Source organism: Cynocephalus volans, chromosome 1, assembly GCF_027409185.1.
Source record: "Cynocephalus volans isolate mCynVol1 chromosome 1, mCynVol1.pri, whole genome shotgun sequence".
In the NCBI taxonomy this organism is placed as follows: Eukaryota; Metazoa; Chordata; class Mammalia; order Dermoptera; family Cynocephalidae; genus Cynocephalus; species Cynocephalus volans.
In genome coordinates, this window is record NC_084460.1 from 201697187 (window position 1) to 201717799 (window position 20613).

At 33.4% G+C, this 20613-nt stretch overlaps 1 protein-coding gene across 1 annotated transcript in view; it reads right to left on the reverse strand.

The window, feature by feature from the left end:
* Positions 1-20613, reverse strand: part of DPP10 (dipeptidyl peptidase like 10) — a 686000-nt gene that overhangs the window by 328803 nt on the left and 336584 nt on the right. Inside the window, exon 5 of the mRNA XM_063093496.1 lies at positions 17514-17588. Within this exon, the coding sequence (XP_062949566.1) occupies positions 17514-17588 (75 nt within the window). The remainder of the gene's footprint in view (positions 1-17513; positions 17589-20613) is intronic.

The following is a 20613-nucleotide window of genomic DNA, read 5'->3' on the forward strand; positions in this document are numbered from 1 at the left end:
TTTATTTTTAATACCCTGATAAACTACTCAATCTTCCTGACACAGTTTTGATGTCCTCTTCTTGGAATTTTGAGTTTTTTTAGCTCCTTGCTTCAATGTACTATAATAATTCTTCTATTTATACAAATTTCCTCCACTACATTGTGAAATCTTTATATGAAAGGCAGGAATTGTACATAACTATTTTTATTCCTGGTATCTAAACTATTTCCTGGTATTTAATTATTTGATAATGAATGAGTAGGTGTATGAAAAAATGCAAAGTAATTAGTATTTGAAAGGGAACAAGATATGTGTGTTTTTTTATAACTTTTTTGAAGCGAGTAAAACTTCTCTCTTTCCCACTGATACAGAACATATTAAAGAATGGTATGGTAAAATAAATCTTTTACTTGAGAATTTTCTTTTAAACCTTTTCTCCCCCATTGTACTTGTTAATAGGGGACAATTTGCTGTTGAATACATGCATATATTTTACTTCAGAATTTGGAAACCTGTTGTCTAGATCAAACTCTGCCGCTGCCTAGCTTTTTGTCATTTGGCTTTTTGGGGCCTCAATTTCCTCAGCAATAAATCAGATTGTTCTTCTGTCACATAAAAAACAAAAAAAATGTTGTCATTTCTTGATAACTATCCCAGAGCACCTCCTTCACCTGGAAGAAAGGAGACTACTTAGACAACAGTCAAGACAAAGTTTTAGTGTATAAACAGTCTCCTTTCTTTATTTATTAAACAGAAAATACAAGAAAAATAAAGCAAAAGGAAACATTTTCCTTTTATAATTGCTTATTATAATTTCCTATTATAATTGCTTATAATTTCCCAAATTATAAGCAACCCCACTTCCAAAATTCAATTTACCTCCAGCAGCAGTGAGGGACATTTTACACCTCTTTCTATGCTGGGTTTCACCTTTTCAGCAGGATATGCTTGGATGCTATGTGTTGTGTTGCCATTCAGATCAGCAAATATAGGTGAGAACTGGTCTAAATGTGAGTGGCCTAATTTGGCTTTGACCCTTAAAATGAGCCAGACCAAAACTGAGCCAAACATAAAGACTATAACCAGAGTTTAACTCTTGATGGGATGTTTAAAACATTAACCAAGTTGTCTTGTATTTTTTATGGCCTCTATTGAGAGTAGACTCTCACACCTAATTTTTTAAGATGGGAGTACTTAGGAGTCAATATGAAGAAAATTGGAAACTTGATCTCAGCATTAAAGAACTTGCAGAAATAACAATTGTTTATATTCCATCATGAACACATATGCTGCAGATAGACCAGGAGATTTAAATGTAAAAACAAGAAATTAAACAACAACAATAACAACTGTGATTCCAGAAAGCTGACTATATTGATAATTTTTTAAAGATTATTTAATATCCTACAATGAATGCCATAACAAATTTTTATTTTTATTATTTTTTTTTTGAGACACAATATTACAAACAGAGTTAAAAACACATTTTTTCCCCCCCTCAACTTTCACTATCTTGCACTTTCAAGAAGAAAATAAACACATGAGACAGTGTTTCTTCAGGGTTTTTTTGTTTTTTTTGCTCACTTGTACAATGGGAGGAAAAAGGTTTGGAATTTTTCCAGGTAATTAATTTTATGGTCCCATTTGAAGACACAATTATTAAATAAAAATATTTTAAATGTTAATGTAACTTGCACAGCAGCCTTGAAATCAGCACAATTACTTTTTTCCCTATCGATTCTTGGCAGTTAGATTTCGTCTCTTAATTGTTTGTTATGAGTAGGAGGAATGATAATCAGAGGTCGATGTTCATTGAAGGTGTTGTCTAGATTTATTTACAGCAGCACTCGTTCCCACGGGCACCTGAAAGTGATGACTTGTTTTCTTTGATATCAGTGATATAAATCCTTAACACAAGTAGTGACTGAGTCACTCCTACTTTCTACTAAATAATAGGCATGGTAGAAAAAATAAATGAAAGAAAAAAAAGCATGGAATCTGCCCTCAGGGAGTTTATATGTGATGGTGGAAATACAACATGCAAAACACCAAAGCATAAGTTTCCAATTACATGGTACAGAATTGAAAAATCAAATTTTCATGGTGAAGCTACTATGTAGCCACGATTCATGAACTTCTATGTATTTGTCTGTGTTTTTACCTGACAGTGTATTGCTATCGGCATGTTTGTGAAAATCGGATTAGGAGTGCCAGCCCGCCCAGCACCGGGTCAGTGCAGTCTTTCCATTAACATCGAGGACTCTGACTTCCTGAGCTTTGTTCATTTACTAAGAAGCATTTGAGACCTGTCAAAAGGACTTATAACCTTTTTATTCTTTGACAGGGTGAAAGACTGAAACTTGGCTTAAGTCATGTAATTTCCCAAATGGACTGGAATGTTCCGGAGGGCCTACTTAGTGTTTGCTGTCTGACATGAACTCAAAGAATCACAGATATTGTCTGGTAAGACAGACTTCATCTCCATTTCCTCTGTCTTCCATGAGATTCCGTGCTGGGTTGAGCACTCTCACCCTGAATCAATGTCCTCTGAGTCACAGTAGGTGCCATCTCTGTTCTTCCAGTAAATTCTAAGCCTTTTGTATCCCACACTGAGTTCTGCAGGCAGTAGTGGATCATGGCTAATAAAAAGTAATAGAATATATGTGCTTCCCACCTCACGCCAAAGTTACTTGGAATATAAAGTTTATTTATTTCATCTTTTTTAAAGGTAGAAGATAGTTTGCTATTATAAAGCACTAATTTTTGCTACATCCCCAGGGAAGAGAGAATCCTTTCAATCTTCTCAACTTTTAGAAGTAACTTCATGGGAAAATGTTGAGCCACTACCCTTACACAACCACTAAGACTGCAGTTTACACTAATTGTGGAGGTTCTATGGGGCCTTACGAGAGCCACCCCTGTTAAACTTGCTGTCATCTCTTAAAGAGTGTGCTCTTTCTTCCACTGCTAAGGCCACACTGGGCTTCCTTGCTGCTCCAAACTTTTACTCAGGACAAAGGTCTTGATATTCCCTCGACCTAGGAAATTCTCCCCCAAATAAGCACAAGAGTCCTTTCTCACCTCTTGGGTTTAGGCGTAGCTGTCATTTCCTCTGCAATGCCTTTGCTAACCACTCCATTGAAAACTCTACCCTTCTTAATGGCATTTTCTTTCTTGCTGTACATTTCTCTGTAGACTACTCAGCAATAAAAAAGAACAAACTATTGATACACACAACAGTTTGGATGGTCTTGAGGTCATTATACTAAATAATAAAAAGGAAGCCAATCTCAAAAGGCTGTACACTGTGTGATTCCATTTATGTACCATTCACAAAATGACAAACTTACAGAGATGGAGTACAGTGGTTGCCAGAGATTAGAGAAGGGAAGAGAGGGAATGACTACAAAGGGGAAACATAAGACTTCCTTTATGGGGACAGAATGGTTCTCTATCTCCACTGTAGTGGTGGTATTTATATGTGATAAAATGTCATAGAATCACACACAAAGGCATACCAAAAGATGAGTATATGGAAGAAACTGATAAAATCTGAGTAAAATCTATAGTTACTTAATTCAATTTTATTTATTTATTTTTAATTTTTTTTTTTTAAATCTTTTGGTGGCTGCCTGGTATGAGGATCGAACCCTAGACCTTGGTGTTATCAGAACATACTTTTTCAAGTGTGCAAACTGCCTAGGCCTCTACTTAATTTTATTGTGCCAATCAATTTCCTGTTTTTGATGGGAAAAAGAGGAAGAGGTCTGCACTATTGAGTAAGTTTGTGAGAGACTAATTCAAAGTAAAAGTAAAATAAAATAAATTAAATGTAAAAAATAAATCTCCCTAGCATTTTTCACCATTGAACATGCTTTATAATTTATTTATATATTTTCTTTAATCTCTATTTCTGCCCACTACTGCAAGCTCCATGTGGGCTGTATCCATGGCACATAGAGCAATACTAAGCACACATGAGTAACAAGCTCTCTATGAATAATAATTGATTAATTTATGATTAATGAATGCAGTATTTTACATGTAAAAATTATTTTAACATTATGGTTAATATTGTGATCTTTGATTTTGATCATAGCTCTGCTATTATCTAGCAAATTTTTAGCAAATAACTTGAATGCTTTATTCAGTTTTCTCATCCAAAGAGTTAATGTTTAAAAGTATAAATTTAAAAATCACACACACACACACACACACACACACACACACACACACACACACAATAATACAGAACTGGTAGAAGTATTATTTGAGATAAACTTTTTAGAAAAAAATGTAGTAATATGCTTCAGTAACCAAAATTAATATTAATATTGTTTGACCTAGTGATTTATCAGAAATGCAGCCAGAATTTTAAATGCAAGAATGATTATAAAAGCTTTATAATAGTAGGAATTTTTGAAATAATCTAAATGTCCAATAACAGGAAGGGGGCATAAGTTTTTGGTGTATTATACTGTAATTTGTAGCATTTTTCTGAAAACAAATACTTTATTTTATGAGTGAATAAGAAGTACAGCTCTAAACCACAATAATGTGACATTAGACTTTAAATTTCTATTTTTAAAAAATGCTTTACTTGCCATGTATTGATGGTACATATTTATGGGGTACAGAATTATGTGTGAAGGTCAAATCTGGGTAATTAACGTATTTGTCATCACAAAAATTTATCATTTCTTTGTGATGAGAGCATTTGAGCTCCTTTCTTCTAGACAATTGAGAACATACAGTTAATTACTGTTAAATAGATATGCTTAAGACTATGTAGACCACTAGAACTTATTTATCTCTAGCAGTGACTTTGCATCCATTAATCAGCCACTCCCTCTCCCCTCTTCCCCTCTTTTTCCAGCCTCTACTAACCACAATTCTACTTTCTATGTCTATAAGCTCAACTTTTTAATTTCTATTCTTTATTAATATCATGACTATCAACAGCATCCCTTACTTACAAAACTTTCTCTTTCATAGTATCCTTTATAACATGCCTGTATTTTGCATTACACCAATAATTGCAAAAATAGTTTTGTTTGGAAATTACAAGGAAGAATAAGTGAGCATCCATCCTGTTATTTTAATATCACAGCATTATTTAATCTGAAAACAAAGGCAATGTAAATTAATAAAATATTAATAAAATATCCTCCCTCAAAATGTGTTTTCATATATATAGCCATACATATTAAATGAAATGCAATTGAAGAAAAATCTGCTCTTCAGAGGGAAAGTAATAATGATAAAGCAATACCCCCAAATTGAAAATTATTGTTTTTGCATATGAAACATTATGAACAGAAATAATTTTTTTATTCAGAAAAAAATGATGAAATAGTTATCAATCCAATACTGTTCATAAATCTAAGTGCAAAATTACAAGTGCAAAAACTAGTTTAAAGTGCAAAATTATATTCAAAATAACAGATTAATTTATCTCTTTATGAAGATCAAAATTCACACAAATACCATTGGCTTTTCATCACCTTGCAAAGTATCTCTTATTTTGAGACATGGTCCTTGAAAGGGATTTAAGAAGCAGCAGAAGGAAGCGTGTTCTCTCTTCCTGAGCAGAAAATCTTTGTTTCCCACCCCCCAGTCATATTCAAGAAACAGATGACTACAGTGTACACATACATTTTACTTGGTTTTGGAGATACCACACAGAATAAGTTCCAGTTAGAGCCTTAAATGATCTCTAGGGCAAAAGGGAGAAAAATGTGTAAAAATTTCAATTAAACATAATTAAGTTTAAATAAATACAGTTAATAATGCCATAATGCAATAAATATACCATTATATTTCAGGGACAGTAAATTAAATCTCATATCTAAACAAAAATTTTACTGTTAAAAATGTTCAAATATTTTGACATTAAGCCTTGGTCATTTTCCGACCCAGATCTTCTAAAAAATGCATTGGCTCCATGACTCTCATTATATTCTTTACTTCTGTCCTCAGAAACACTAAGGTCCTTTTTAAAAGCAATTAAAGTTAATTAGTGTAAACTCCAGCCAAGAATCATAACATTGTTGTCTTGGTAAAATTAGAAAACATTAGAAACCATTACTGTATTTCTTTCTATGTATGTATATATGTATTTTTTTAAACTTGAAGTTTTTTTTTATTTTTCATAAGAATTATTATAGTTATTGTTTTCTGAAAAGTTATTCTGTATTTGATACTTTTCAAAATATATATGACTACATGGAACAAACTCCACTGCTTTTGATTGAAATTTGTAGCAAGAGAAATCAAGGACTGTATAATCTGCAAGATTTCAAACTTGACATATTAGTTGAAAAGTCACATCTCTTTTTTCCTGTTTTTATGGTACAAAGTATTTCAAAGGAAATACTCCTTCTTGGAATAATGAAAGATTTTGAAATTTAACTATCCCAAGACAGCTCACCTGTGCAAGATTTCTTTGCACAACGCTTATGATGGACAGTTATCCATCCACCTTTTGAAAATTTCTAAAGAAAGTAGGCTCACTTTCTGTATTAGTGAACTAACAAGTGTTACAGAAGGCTTTTTTTTTTTTTTTTTTTTTTTTTACAGTGAGCCTAAATTTGCCTTTCTGGTGCCACTCCATATCAAGAACCTCAGTTTTATGGTAAAAAATACATCATTTATTTTCTGTGACAGGCTTCAATACTAAAGATATTCTCCCCGAATTTTGCCAAGTTTTCTCTTTCCGTAATTACATCTATAATTCCTTCATCACGGTTTTTAAATCTTTGAGAATTGTGATTGTCTCCTACACAATCTGCAATTGGAGACAGCAGCCCAGGCGTTTCCAGTCAACACTTAACACTGGAGTATTTACCTCTTATATTCAAGAGCAGCACAGAGCAACAGAAATATAATGCAATCCCTGCATAGTTAAGTTTAATTTTTTTAGTAGCCATATTAATAAAAATAAAAAAGGAACTGGTGAAATCAATTACTAATATATTTCATGTAACCCAGTGTATACAAAATATTATTTCAATATATCATAAATAGGACATATTATTAATATTTTACATTTTTTGTTATTTACTAAGTCTTCAAAATCTGGAGAGTGCATTTTGTACCTCAGTTCAGACCAGCCATTTTAATTGCTCAATAGAAAAGTGTGACTGGTGGCTACAGAACTGGCAACATGGTTCTAAATAACTTAATTTTTATAACTCAACCTAAATATATATCAGTCCTTTTAAAGTTCATGTGACAGCCTAAGTTCATACTGAGTTGTGGTCAATAAATACATCTAAGATAGTATATCAGTTACTATCCCTCATCCTATTATTTTTTTATAAAATGCATATTTAAATTCACTCTCACAACTATTAAGTTTAATCACATTAACCCAGATCAGTACTACCACCTCTAGGTTATCCATCATTTTGATTCGGAAGCCTTCTAAAACAACACCCCACTCTAGTTTGCTTATTCAAAATGGTGATAAGTATACTTTTATCTATTTATTTAAAACTCATTTAAGCTTCTGGAACAGGAAAGGGCCATGAAAATAAACAGGCTTGTGATCTATAGATGGAGGCCCACACACATAATATTAATTCATCACAATTCTCTCAGCATGGCTATTTCGCCAGCTTCAAAGCCACCTAACTTTACTAGCATTCAGCATATAATCTTCACCTAACTTTAGTGGTTTCATGATGCATTATCCAAAGCCTTCATGCAATTCAGTTTCTTCATCTGAGGATCAAAGGTAGCAAAGAAAGCCTCAATGATTCTAATCTCTTGATTTTCATGCCCTGGAATTACAGATGCTCCTGTGTCAAAAATAGACTATACTGGTAGTAAGGGTCTGTGAGTTTCAAGGCTAGATCAAAAAAGGCATTGCAGACTCCACCTGTCTCCGTTAGATCACCAACTTTGGGAGAAACCAGATGCTATGCCAGAGGACACTGAAGTAGCCCTGTGGAGAGATCCACACGGAGAAAAACTGAGGCTCTCAGCCAACAATCAGTATCAACTTGCCAGCCATGTGAATGAGCCCCTTTGCCAGTATTTCTTGCAGTGCTGTCAACCCTTCAGATAACTGCAGCCCCAACATCTGACATCAATCACGTTAGAGTCCCCAAGTGGGAACTGCACAGCCAAGCTCATCCAAAATCCCTGATCCACGGAATCCATGATCACAATTAAGTTCTGTCTTATGCCATTAAGTCTGGCATAAATGCAGCATTAGGTAACCAGGACAAGATCTTGTTACCTGATATTATAGTATTTTGCTAAAATACTATTTTCCAAAGTATATTTTTTGTTTCTTAATGCCATAAACTAACCCATGAAAAAAAAGTGATGTGTAAGCAAGTAAGCTTGGGGTGTAATGAATAGATTTTCTCCCATTTGATGAATTATAATACAATGGTTCATTAAAATCTCTGTGAAGCCTTGTAACAGAGAAATCTGGTTAACTCAAATTCAATCCAATATTTTTCAATTATATGTGTACTAATTCTACTTTTTTCTCCATGTTCAGCCTATACTAATTTGTGGAAATCCATGTGTAAGAGGATTTTTTACCAACCAACCAACACACCATAAAGAAGTAGGTTATTTTATCTTAGATATTTATTTGATGGTAGCAAAAATAAATACCAGAAATATGCACGGATCTATTGATCTAAAGAAGAGTTCACAAACTTGATATAATTATATATGTGGGTACCTATTCTGTCCCAAATCTACATGCATATCGTAAATGTGTGCAAAGCTAAAGAAGTATGGGGTCTGCATTTTGTAGTTTCACATGGGACTCTGACGTGCTTTCCATGGAAATAAACTACATGTGAACAGATACAAACGATGACACCATTATTTCTTACTATCAGAAGATGGCATTGGGTAGTAACAATTTTCAGGTATTTCTCACTAAATAACTCTGATGCCTAGAAACTCACTTTTATTCCATTACTTGCTAATTTTATTCACTTATTGTTTCTAGTGCAATTTTACAAGAGTTACTGAAGCAATTACTTGATATGGAATGTGTATATATTTTTAAGCAGCCTTGTTTCTCAATGACTTGAGTTTAGATATTAGAATCTGCTAACATATCACAGATTCTATCAGTGATAAACAATTTTGCTAATTATTTTTATTTCTTTTTCATAGATTAGCCCCTAATATCCTATAAAACAGCACCTAAACCAAAGAGGAATTTTTAATTATTTCTATTTATTGGGGAAGTACAGATTTACATTACTTTCTAGTGGGCAATTTAGTGATATGCATCAAGAACCTTAAAAGTGTAGAAAATATTTAATCTAATAATTCTAGTCTGATTAACTTAACTGTAAATAACCACCCAGGTATTTTTAATTACAAGGGTGTTCATTGCAGCATATTTTGTAATAGTGATATATTAGAGTGCTCTATCAAAGAAATTAAAATGAATAATTTAATTATGGTATAACCACATGCAATGATCATGGAACCATTATAAATTATGTTTCTGAAAAATATTTGTTAGGGGACAATGATCATGGTGTAATGTTCAAGATAGATAACTTTATTATGCTAGTCTTATGATTTTTGTCTACAAATGGAAAAATATACATACTAATAACAACAAAAAAGACTTTTATGAGAAACTAATATATCAACAATGATTTTCTCTAAAAGAGGTGGATACAGGCACTATATGTATCATCTTTATTGTTTTGGTATTTTCAGGTTCTCTGAAATAAAAATACATTGCTTTGAAAATAAAAAAGAAAAATGCTATTTCTAAGCATGTCAGTGAATTAGTGATACATTGATAAATACATTAATAGCTATTACGAAAAAGAAAAGTTGTAAATACTATCCTTCAAAAATCTTTCTCAGGTTTCCTTCCTTCTTTACTTCCTTTCTTTTATTTTTTTTTCCCCTCCTAGGAACTTTTAATTTTCTGTTTTAACCTAGATTTTTAAAAATTCCAAAATTGATACCAACATATCCTTCATACCTTATCACCTCTCTTTAGTATGGAGAAGGTTGACTAGGAAGGCAGGTTAGTACAGCAGCTACAAACTGGATAAGATGCATGTCCTGCTGGCATTGGAAGGTAGAAAGATTTTAGGACAAACCCCAAGTCCTATGTATTTGAATATAGTCACTTTCCTAGACTGCACTTCCCTGAGTTTATTATTAATAGGGTTATTTGAAATATTAGTGCAGCCCAAGTGCATGAAACTTAACAGCCTAGACAATTCCATGACCAGATCATACACACCCACAGACTTCATAAGTATGCGTCTGTAATTGTAAAGCACTGAAGTAGTAAGGCTCAGAATTTAATTAGATAATTCACTAGAGAAGAGTTACTTTTTCAAGCAGTAGTGCATGCAGGATTCATTTTACAGTGATTATTTCTTAGCTAAAATAGATATCTACCATATAGAAGATTTTGTCTACAGAGCTGCAAACTAAGAGGGATTTAAACTGAAATAAATGTATCAAATTCTAGAGAATAACAGTACTGTTCTTTCGTAGAGCAGCAAGTTTAGAGGACAGACACCAGCACGGAAGATGTAGCACAGGTATAATGGATTTGTTTTCTCTATTAGAGAAGACTTAAATGATTCATTCAACTATTACTTTTGTATTCAGAAAGAGCTAATTTTCATGCAGATTTATTATGCATAGAGAACAGTTCTAATTATGCTGACGCAATGGTAAATTTAATTAAAATTTCTGACCATAAACATAAGACATAATACGAAAGAAGTTAACAGTGTAAAATAAACTAGTTCACTTAATGTGTATTTTAAATTCAAAGAAGAAAACTATAAATGATAATTTAAAGATATTTTTTAAAGTATTTATTTCTACTTACTTCGTATTTGCCTTTAAAAAATGTTATATATAAAACGCCGTTGACTTTTCAAGGGTGAATTTAAAAATGCAATTGTTAAATAATTCAAATGGACCAATAACTCCAAGTATATTGCGATAACACATAAAATAAAATGGATTTAATGGTTAAATTTAAACTATTTATATATTTGATTCAGAATAACAGAAACATAATTTACTCTGATATGGGGAATGTCAAAATACTAGATGACAATTCTTAACCACAAATATTCTGATCATCAAGATTTTATCATATCATGATTTTGTCATATTTTAGAATGTTTTTTTCTTCTTCAGAAAATATTTTTAACTTTATGGCATTGAAACACATCTCACAATGATGTAGTTGGCTATTTTTAAGAAACACTTTCAAAGAAGTAGATATAAAAAATAAAATGTATATTCACTTAGCCTGGAGAAGTATAATAGGTACTACCTGAGTTTTGAAAATAATATATGTAATAAAACTTTCATTTGTCTTCCTATTAAATAGAATTAAGTTGATACGATTTCTAATGAATGAGAAGATAATTATATCAGAGTACAGAATAAATCTATAAAGATACATAAGAACTTTCTCAAAATGACAGTGTAATCAAAACAGCAGGGACTTTGGAGCTAGAAAAATAGAATTGAGTCCCAGCTCTGCAACTGTGAGTGGGGCCCTGGAGTAAGTGAGTTAGCATCTCTAACTCTCCTTCCTCTGTAAAATATGATATCAACAGCAAAGAAAGAGGGATTTGGGAGGTTTAACTTGATAAACACACTTTATATAGCAGATGCACTGTTGGAGTACTCAACAAATATGTGTTCCCTCTTGTACAATCCCTTTTTGAAATAGGTGCCAGAGGAGATGCAGAGTAATGCATAGAAAAGGGAGTGATCAGAGAAATCGTCTACACAAATATCTATTATTCACATGCATGTAGTTTACAGTCTAATCAACAGTAGAGGGGATATATTGTGATATATCTAATGGAATATAAGTGAGAATGAACAATCTACCATACAACTATTGACAAATATGGATGAATTTTACAATTGTATTTTTGAGCAAAAGAGGATATACACAAAAGAGTATGAATCTATTTATGTAAAGTGTGAATGAATCTTTACAAATTTAGACAGGGATCTTCTTGTGGTGGGTGGTGACTGAAGCGAGTATGGCATAGGTTTGCTGCTTAATGTCAGTGATGGTTCCATGGATGTGTCCAGTTTATTCATCAGGCTATCCCCATAGTATGTGCCACTTCCTGTAGGTACATTACACTTTATTTATTTATTTATTTATTTTATTGGTTATAAATATTCATGAGATACAAATCTGATTATTCCCCGTTGTGCTCTAGATGTCAAGGCCAGACCCATACTGGCAGCATGCCCATTACCACAAATTGCAATTATACCCCATGACCCCCACCCAATTATCCCCACCTCTCTCCTCAACCCCCTTCCCCCACTCCACTTTGTAGCCCTAGGTGTGTTCTCTCCCCCTGCAATTCCAAAACACCACTGTGGTCTTTTGTTCTTTCCTTCTTTCTCTCTTAGCTCCCACTTATGAGTAAGTACATGTGACATTTATCCCTCTGTGCTTTTCTTATTTCACTCAACATAAGTTTCTCCAGATTCATCCATGTTGTTGCAAATGGGAGAATCGCATTCTTTTTTATGGCACAGTAGTATTCCATGGTGTATATATACCACATTTTCCTTATCCAATCATCCAACGATGGACATTTAGGTTGGTTCCATGTCTTGGCTATTGTAAACAGAGCTGTGATGAGCATGGGAGTGCAGGTATCCCTTCAACATGATGATTTCCATTCCTCTGGGTATATACCCAGAAGTGGGACTGCTGTATGGAAGATCTATCTGTAGTTGTTTGAGAAACTTCCATACTGTTTTCCATAGTGGTTATACTAAATTACAGTCCCACCAACAGTGCAGGAGTGTTCCCTTCTCTCCACACCCTTGCCAACATTTGTTATTCACCATCTTTTTGATTATAGCCAAACTGGGGTGAGTTGATATCTCAGTGTGGTTTTAATTTGTATTTCCCTGATGACTAGTGATGCTAAGCATTTTTTCACGAGGTACGTTACAATTTAATAAAAATTTGAATATGGACAATTTGAATTTAATCACATATTTTGCTTTAAATTCCATGCACACCCCACTATGCCATCTATAATTATAGTATGACAAGCACCAACCTTGAAGGGGAAAGGAGGCCAGACCACTGTCTAAAGTCAGAAAGAAAGAGTTGGACATTAAATCCAGTAGCAAAGGATTGTGAAACACTGAAGAAAAAAAAATGATAGCTCATCTTTCTTAAGTGATATTTTCTCTACATCTTTGTCCTGTACATGGTTAGCTTCTGGTAGTTTAGCTCTGTTTTCAGGTAGAGCTCTTGTGTTTTAAGGGATTGGGTCCTCTAAGCCAAACCACAGGTTACCAGGCCTCACTCCTAGAGATTCTGTTCTGGTGCGTTTGGGCTAGGACCAGAGAATTTGAATTTCTAATGAGTTTCCCAGCTATAACACTCCTGCTATGCTGAGCCTGTTCATATTTTTTCCGGAAAAAAAAAAAAATTCATCCTTAAATCACATTAGGCAAGTTTGGGAAGTCTTCTTAGCTTATGCATTATTGCCAAAAAAAGAATAATATCAACTGCTATGAAGAAATTTTTAAGGATTAAGGGTCTATAAATAAAGTCTCTGGCACAAAGTAGGTGCAATATAAAAAGTAGCTATTTTTATTTTTTTTTTATTTCTAGCCTTTCCTTTTACTGAAATTTGGAAAGTCTTCAATAAGTGGAAGAGGCAGGTTCACTTCAGTTCAGCAACCTTCAACCTTGGCTGCACACTGCAACTCCCTCAGGAGTTTTTAAAGCTCCGAAGTTTGGACAATACCACAGACAAATTAAATCAGATTTTATGTAGAATAGAATCTAAGCGTTGATAATTTTAAAAACTGTGCGTAACTGTTCCAGGTGATTCTAATGTATAGCCAAGATTGAGAATGTCCACTTCAGGTCCACAGACATAGACTCAGTAACACATTAGTCCATTTTCTGTTTATTATAACAGAATGCCTGAAACTGGGTAATTTATAAAGAAAATGACTTACAGTTTGGGAGGCTGTGAAGTACATGGTCCAGGGGGCACATCTGGTGAGGGCCTTCTTCTGGGTGGGAACTCTCTACAGAGTCCTGTGGTGACCAGGATATCACATGGGAATTCTCTACAGGTCCCCTGGCAATGCATGGTATCACATGGCGAGAACGGCATGAGCAAGAGAGTTAACATGCTCACTTGCTCTGCTTATAAAGCCATTGGAACCACTCCTTGATAACCCAGGATATCTCAGTCTTATGTGTGCGCGCGCACGTGCACGCACACGCACGCACGCACGCACACACACACGGCATAGTATCTAGCCCAGCGATTTTCTCTTGGTGGATGATGAATGAATAAAATGACTAAACGAATGAAGTGGTATAAGTTTGTGAAATTTAGTTTGATCATTTTTAATTTATTAAAGTAATAGCTTTCTCTCATTTCCAGAGATTGTTATGTCATAAAATATCTTTATTTGTCCTTAAGTATCATAAAAAAGAAAAAAAACCAGGATATGAGAATATGAAGATTGGTCCATAGGTATATGTTTTTGTTATTAATCATATTTTCATATGATTTTGACATATAGTAAAAGTTAATCTAGTTTTATACTCTACATTCCATATTTTTTTCCTTTAAAGATAAAACTAAATTACAAAAATTTAGTATTTAAAAATAAAATGAAAAAAACAACTTCAGTTCCTGTGGTTAGAAAATGGTCATTAATACTATCTGGGATGAGCAGACATAAAAATATAGTCCTGCTTATTTTAGGAAATTTTAGCCTTATTTTAGGAAACTTTCTTTTATTACAGAATTTTTATGAATTAAAATTTTTTATTTTGAGGTAGATTCAAACGCAGTTGTAAGAAATAATACTGAAAGATCCCATGTATCCTTTACACAGCTTCCCCAATCGGTAATATCTTGCAAAATTATAGTACAAGACATTTACCTGTATATTGACATTTGTATATTCAAGATACAGAATGTTTTTATCTCCGCAATGATCTCTCATGTTGCCCGATCAAATAAAAAGAGCCACTCCCACTTCCCTCCTTTTCCCCTAAAACTACTAATCTGTTCTCCATTTCTATAATTTTGTCTTTTCAAGAAGGTTACATAAATGGAATCATATTTTGAAATTGGCTTTTTTCACTCAGCATAATTCTGGAGATTCATCTAGATTGTATATATATCAAAGCTTGTTCCTTTTTATTGCTGAATATATATTTCACGGTATGGATTAACCTTTGCTTAACCTTTCACCCATTGAAGAATATCAGGGTAATTTCAGTTTTGGGCTATTATAAATAAAGGTACCATCAATATTTGATTTCTGCTTGAACATAAACTTTTATTTCTTTTATTTCTGTGTGATAAATGCCCTGGAATGCAACTGTTGGATTGGATAGTAATTGCATGTTTAGTTTTTAAAGAAACTGACCAAATATCTTCCAGAATAGCTGTAACATTGTACATTCCCAACAGCAGTGCAAGAATGGTATAGTTTTTCTGCTTGCCTGCCATCATTTGGTGCTGTCACTAGTTTTTGTTTTTTTAATTTTAGACATTCTGATAGGTGTGTAGCGATATTTCATTGTGATTTTAATTTACATTTACTTAGTAGCTAATGATATTAAATTATTTTCATGTGCTTATTTGCCATCTGTATATCCTCTTCAGTGAAATGTCTTTGCTTGTCTGGGCCCATTTTCTGATTGTAGCTTGCTGTTTTCTGGTGGTCCTTGTTGCTTTTATCTGTTCGGTTTTGAACATCGGTCTTTTGTCTAATATGTGAATTGCAAATATTTTCTCCTAGACTTTAGCTTGTATTTGTATCCTCATAGTTATGTTTATCACAGAGTAATAATTTTTCCTTTTTGAACTGCATTTTGGTGTATACTTTAGGATTATTTTCCCTAGCCTTAGATCCCAAAGATTTTTTTCCTATTTTTTTGACTTTTCTACAAGTTTTATAGATTTACATTTTTTCATTCAAATTCATGATCCATTTGAGTTTCAGTTTGTATAAGGTGTGAGGGCTAGGCCAATATGTATTTTTGGTTTTTGTTTGTTTTCTTGTGTGTGTGTGTGTGTGTGTGTGTGTGTGTGTGTGTGTGTGTGTGTGTTTCTATAGATGTCCAATTGCTCCAGCACCATTTGTTGAAAATAATATCTTTACTCCATTGAGTTGCTTTTGCACCTTTGCCAAAAATCTGTTAGGCATATTTACGAGGGTCTATTTCTGGTTCGTCTATTCTCTTTCATTGATCTATGTGTCTATATTGCTGCCAGTTCCGGTCTTAACTACTATAGCTACTGAAACTTGATTTTTTTAAAAATTCATGACCAGTTTATTATAGCAGTCATTTTGTAAGATTAATTTTTTCTGATAAATAACGTTATTTTAAATTTTTTTAGAATATTGTAATATTTTTGTTTATAAAAGTCAAGTGTTTTTCTTACTATAACATGTGATTTACAAAATCTCGATGAATAAAGATGACACAGAGCAAAAGCGAAGGAAAAAGACCAAGATATATGAGTATGATGGGAAAAGATGCCACGGATTACAATCTCCCTGACTTTTTCAGTGTAAATTAATTATGTTAAATCAAAACAAACAAACAAAATCCTCTAAAAAATACAGCACATGTATATTCCAAAAGACATGTATATTCCAAAACCATCAAATCACAGGTCTTTTGAACTGTGAAATTCCATGTGTTCAACAGCTTTCAAAGCATTATATGAGGCTTCCTGCCTTAAGTCCATAAATTTTTATTATCCATCTTAAAGCTCATAAAACTTTCTTGAATGATTTCCAATCATTTATTCTCTACAGTTACTAATCTGCTGAATTGCCTTTCCAACATTTACTTTGTTTTTAAACCGTTCGAATTACATCTAAGTACAAAATAGTCAACACCCATACATAAAGATCTAATTGTGCTTAGAGCCGACATAGGATAATGAAAGACCATTTGCAATTAGAACATTTTTTTATTTAGTATTAATTTCTTGGCTTCACCCACTCCCAGAATTTTCTACAAACACAAAGATTACATTTAAATAACTCCAAATAATTCATTGATTACAAACCAATCAATGGTTTTACGCTTCCCTTCCCACTATATACATTGAAGCTAGTAGGAACATCCCCAGTTTATACATACACAGAACCCTCAAATATATAATAAAGTTTCTCCTGAAAATTTCCTGGATAGTAATGCTTATCCTGAAGCGCCCATCTTTTTTTTTTTTTAGATTTGCTAATCACTGCCATATTTCCTTCTAAAAAGAAATTGACTTCAGTCAGCACAGGCATATGTCAACTTGTCCCAGTCATTTACTAGCCAGGTATGAAAGAAAGGACATCATCTACAAACCTCTCTTGTGCAAAGTAGCCATCAATGTTGCCTGCAGTTATTGGATATGCCAAATTTTCCCTAAGTGAGTAGATAGCTAAGTAAAACTATGAAATGCCACTTGAATGCATCACAGAGAAAGTTTTCTCAAAGATCACCCCTTTACCTGTTTGACATCATATGCCAGAAGGACATATTTTAAGTCTGGTGAAACTGAATGTCTTGATGCTTTAAAGGTTACCTAGAAAAAAAAAGAAAAAAGAAAGAAAAGATTATCTTAAAAAAGCTTAATAACAGAGAGATTTACATGAATTTGGACATATAAATATGAAAAATGATCTCAATTCTCATCATAAAACTACGAAACAGGCATTCTCAGTCTTATTATACATATGCATATGTATGCATGTATGTATGAATATTCTTAGAGATGCAAAAAATTTGCAAGGGTCATGTTACACATTTCAGTAAGAAAAAATTTGCTAATATATATTTCTGTATGTTATCCCTTAAAGAATATGTTAATCATTTTATTAAGAAAAAAAACAAAAAAAGTCAAAGGCTCATTGAAATTCCTAACTAACCAAAATGATTTTATATTTGCATGTTGGATTAAACAAAAGGAAAAGAAATGTTGGCATTGTGTGTGTCATGATTTTCTGTCTCTGTGCTTTTACTGTTGAATATTCATATTTAAAGAAAATACATAAAAGACAGAAATCTTTTTAAAGGAAACTCCCAGGGTGAAACAAATTAAAGGACAAATACATAACTGATTGTACTTTATATTAAACAACAACTACACTGTACCAGAGTGATTTTGAGCCTGTGCAGTAATTTAATAATTGAACAGACTTGGTGGCAGAAAGAATTTAAAATGCACAATGAAAGAGAAATACGTTGAAGGTGGAGAAAAGATTTCAATTGAAATAGAGATATTTGTCTAATTCATATCTAAAGAGAGGACAAGCAAATTTAGTTGATACATCAAAAACCTACAAAATACAAACAAAAACCAAAATAAATTGTATGAGAATTTTAAGCAAACTAGATACTTTGCATGGTATTTGCAGAGAAATGCATACATAAATAATTTTGTACATCTTATGTCAAGGCAGTTTCCACAAGACTACTCTTTATGAGGAACAGAAAATGGTGAAGTCAGGATTTTGGAGTTTTTTTTAGGGTTTTTTTTTGCTTTTTGTTGTTGTTGTTTGTTTCTTTTTTATTTAAGAACTCCCAAAACATAATGGATAAAATAAGAAACTCAGACTAACCAATAGTTTAAAAGTTTGGATGTTATAAGTAAAAAGCATATTTGGTCTTTGATCCTGGTTCCTGGCACAGTGGTCCAAAAACCCTCAGAATTTTGAGTGATAGGAATGTCTGTTACTCATAGCAAACTCCTTTCAACCATATCTGATTTTATGCTAATGAGATATAGATGAGAGGACTCTTTGTGAGGGATGGGGCTAGTTTACAGCTTCAGAATAGGGCTGGTTACCAGACCTCATCAACCGTGTGATTACAGGATTAGAACTTTCAAATCCATCCCAAGACCTGGGAGCGGAGAAGGGCTGGAGATTTAACTTCAGCCCTGTGGCTGGTGATTTAATCAATCATGCCTATATAATTATAACTTGATAAAAAAAAATTCTGACTAATTTTTTGGGAGAGCTTCATGGTTGATCAACATATCAATGTGCTGGAAGGGTGATATACCCCAACTCCAAGGAGACACAGGCTTCTGTGTTTGAGACTCTTCTGGACATTGCCCTGTGTACCTTTATAGATAACTGTATATTTGTTATTCTTTATAATGAACATAATCATAATTGTATCTCTTTCCTGAGCTCTGTGAGTCATTCTAAGGAATTGTCCAACCTGAAGGGAGTATCATGAAACTCCACATTTGTAGCCAAGTTGAACAGAGTGCAGGTATCCCCAGGACCCAGGACCTGCAGCTAGCATCTGAAGTGGGGGCAGTCTTGCAGGACTGAGCTCCTTAATCTATGGGGTCTGCACTAATTCCTGTTAGTTAGTATCAGAATTGAATGGAATTGTAGGGCCCTCAATCAATGTCAGAGAATTGTTGAATGACATAGCTTGTTAATCCCTGAGCCAGATATAAAGAGAATGGAGTGGTCAGAAACACATACTATCAAATGGCAATGCTAAGATTTGGGGGGTTGCCTGCCTACATATAGAAATCAGAGTGATCATTTGCAATAATTTATGTCAAGAATTTTGGTTCTTTTTTTTTAAACGACCCATTTCAATAATAATGCACATAACAACAACAACAACATTAGCAGCTACTATTGATTAGTCATCTATCATATGATCTGCTAATTCCTAAGAAATTTGCAGCTGTCAACAACCTCAATAATCCTCAGGGCAATACTGTGAGATAGGCATCCTTGTTCTCTCTCTCTCTCTCTCTCTCTCTCTCTCTCTCTCTCTCTCTCTCTCTCTCTCTCTCTCTGACCAACCTATTGTATATTGAAATTTAATAGGAATTATTCTGTGGTAAATTTAAGATAACAATGAAGACACAAGGTTATCTCTTTCAACATTAACAGTATCAGGAGGGGTATTGTTATTTAAAACTTAGTTCAGAGGGCAATGCCATCATTCCTGTCCTATGAGGATTTACAAAATCCTAATAACAGAGTTCTTAAACTTTTCTCAAGGACTCAGAGAAGCACACCTAATAAGAATATCAAGGGGGGGTCTCCTTTCATAAACCTTGCATTATCTCATCAGCATGAGTATTCATCATTGTTTTTTGTGTTTTTTGTTTGTTGTTGTTGTTTTTTCTTTCTTTCTTTCTTTTTTCTTTTTTTCTTTTTTTTTTTTGTAGAGAGCTTCCATGATTGAAGTCTGAATTATTTAAAGAAAATCTCACCTCCCTTGTTCCCATTCACCCTCATGTGATATTCCTCACTCAAATTAACTTCACGCTTTCACAGGTGCATCTGTGCCTCCAGTAAGAACATTTTAGTATCTTTTACAGTTCCTACAATTATCCAGTCTGGCACTTTATTAATTATCACAATACTGCCTCCAGTTTATGCAGCACATAAACTGGGAAACTTTCCAAAGATCTTTTCAGGGACCCAAGCTGCTTATCCTTCTCTGAATTTAGAGAGTTACAGGCACGTCACTGGTGTTGCAGAGATATTTACTGATGATACACAAATAAGAAATACACCTTGGCAGCTTAGTCAAGAGACAAAGGGATGCTGGAAATCTCAGGCCAATCC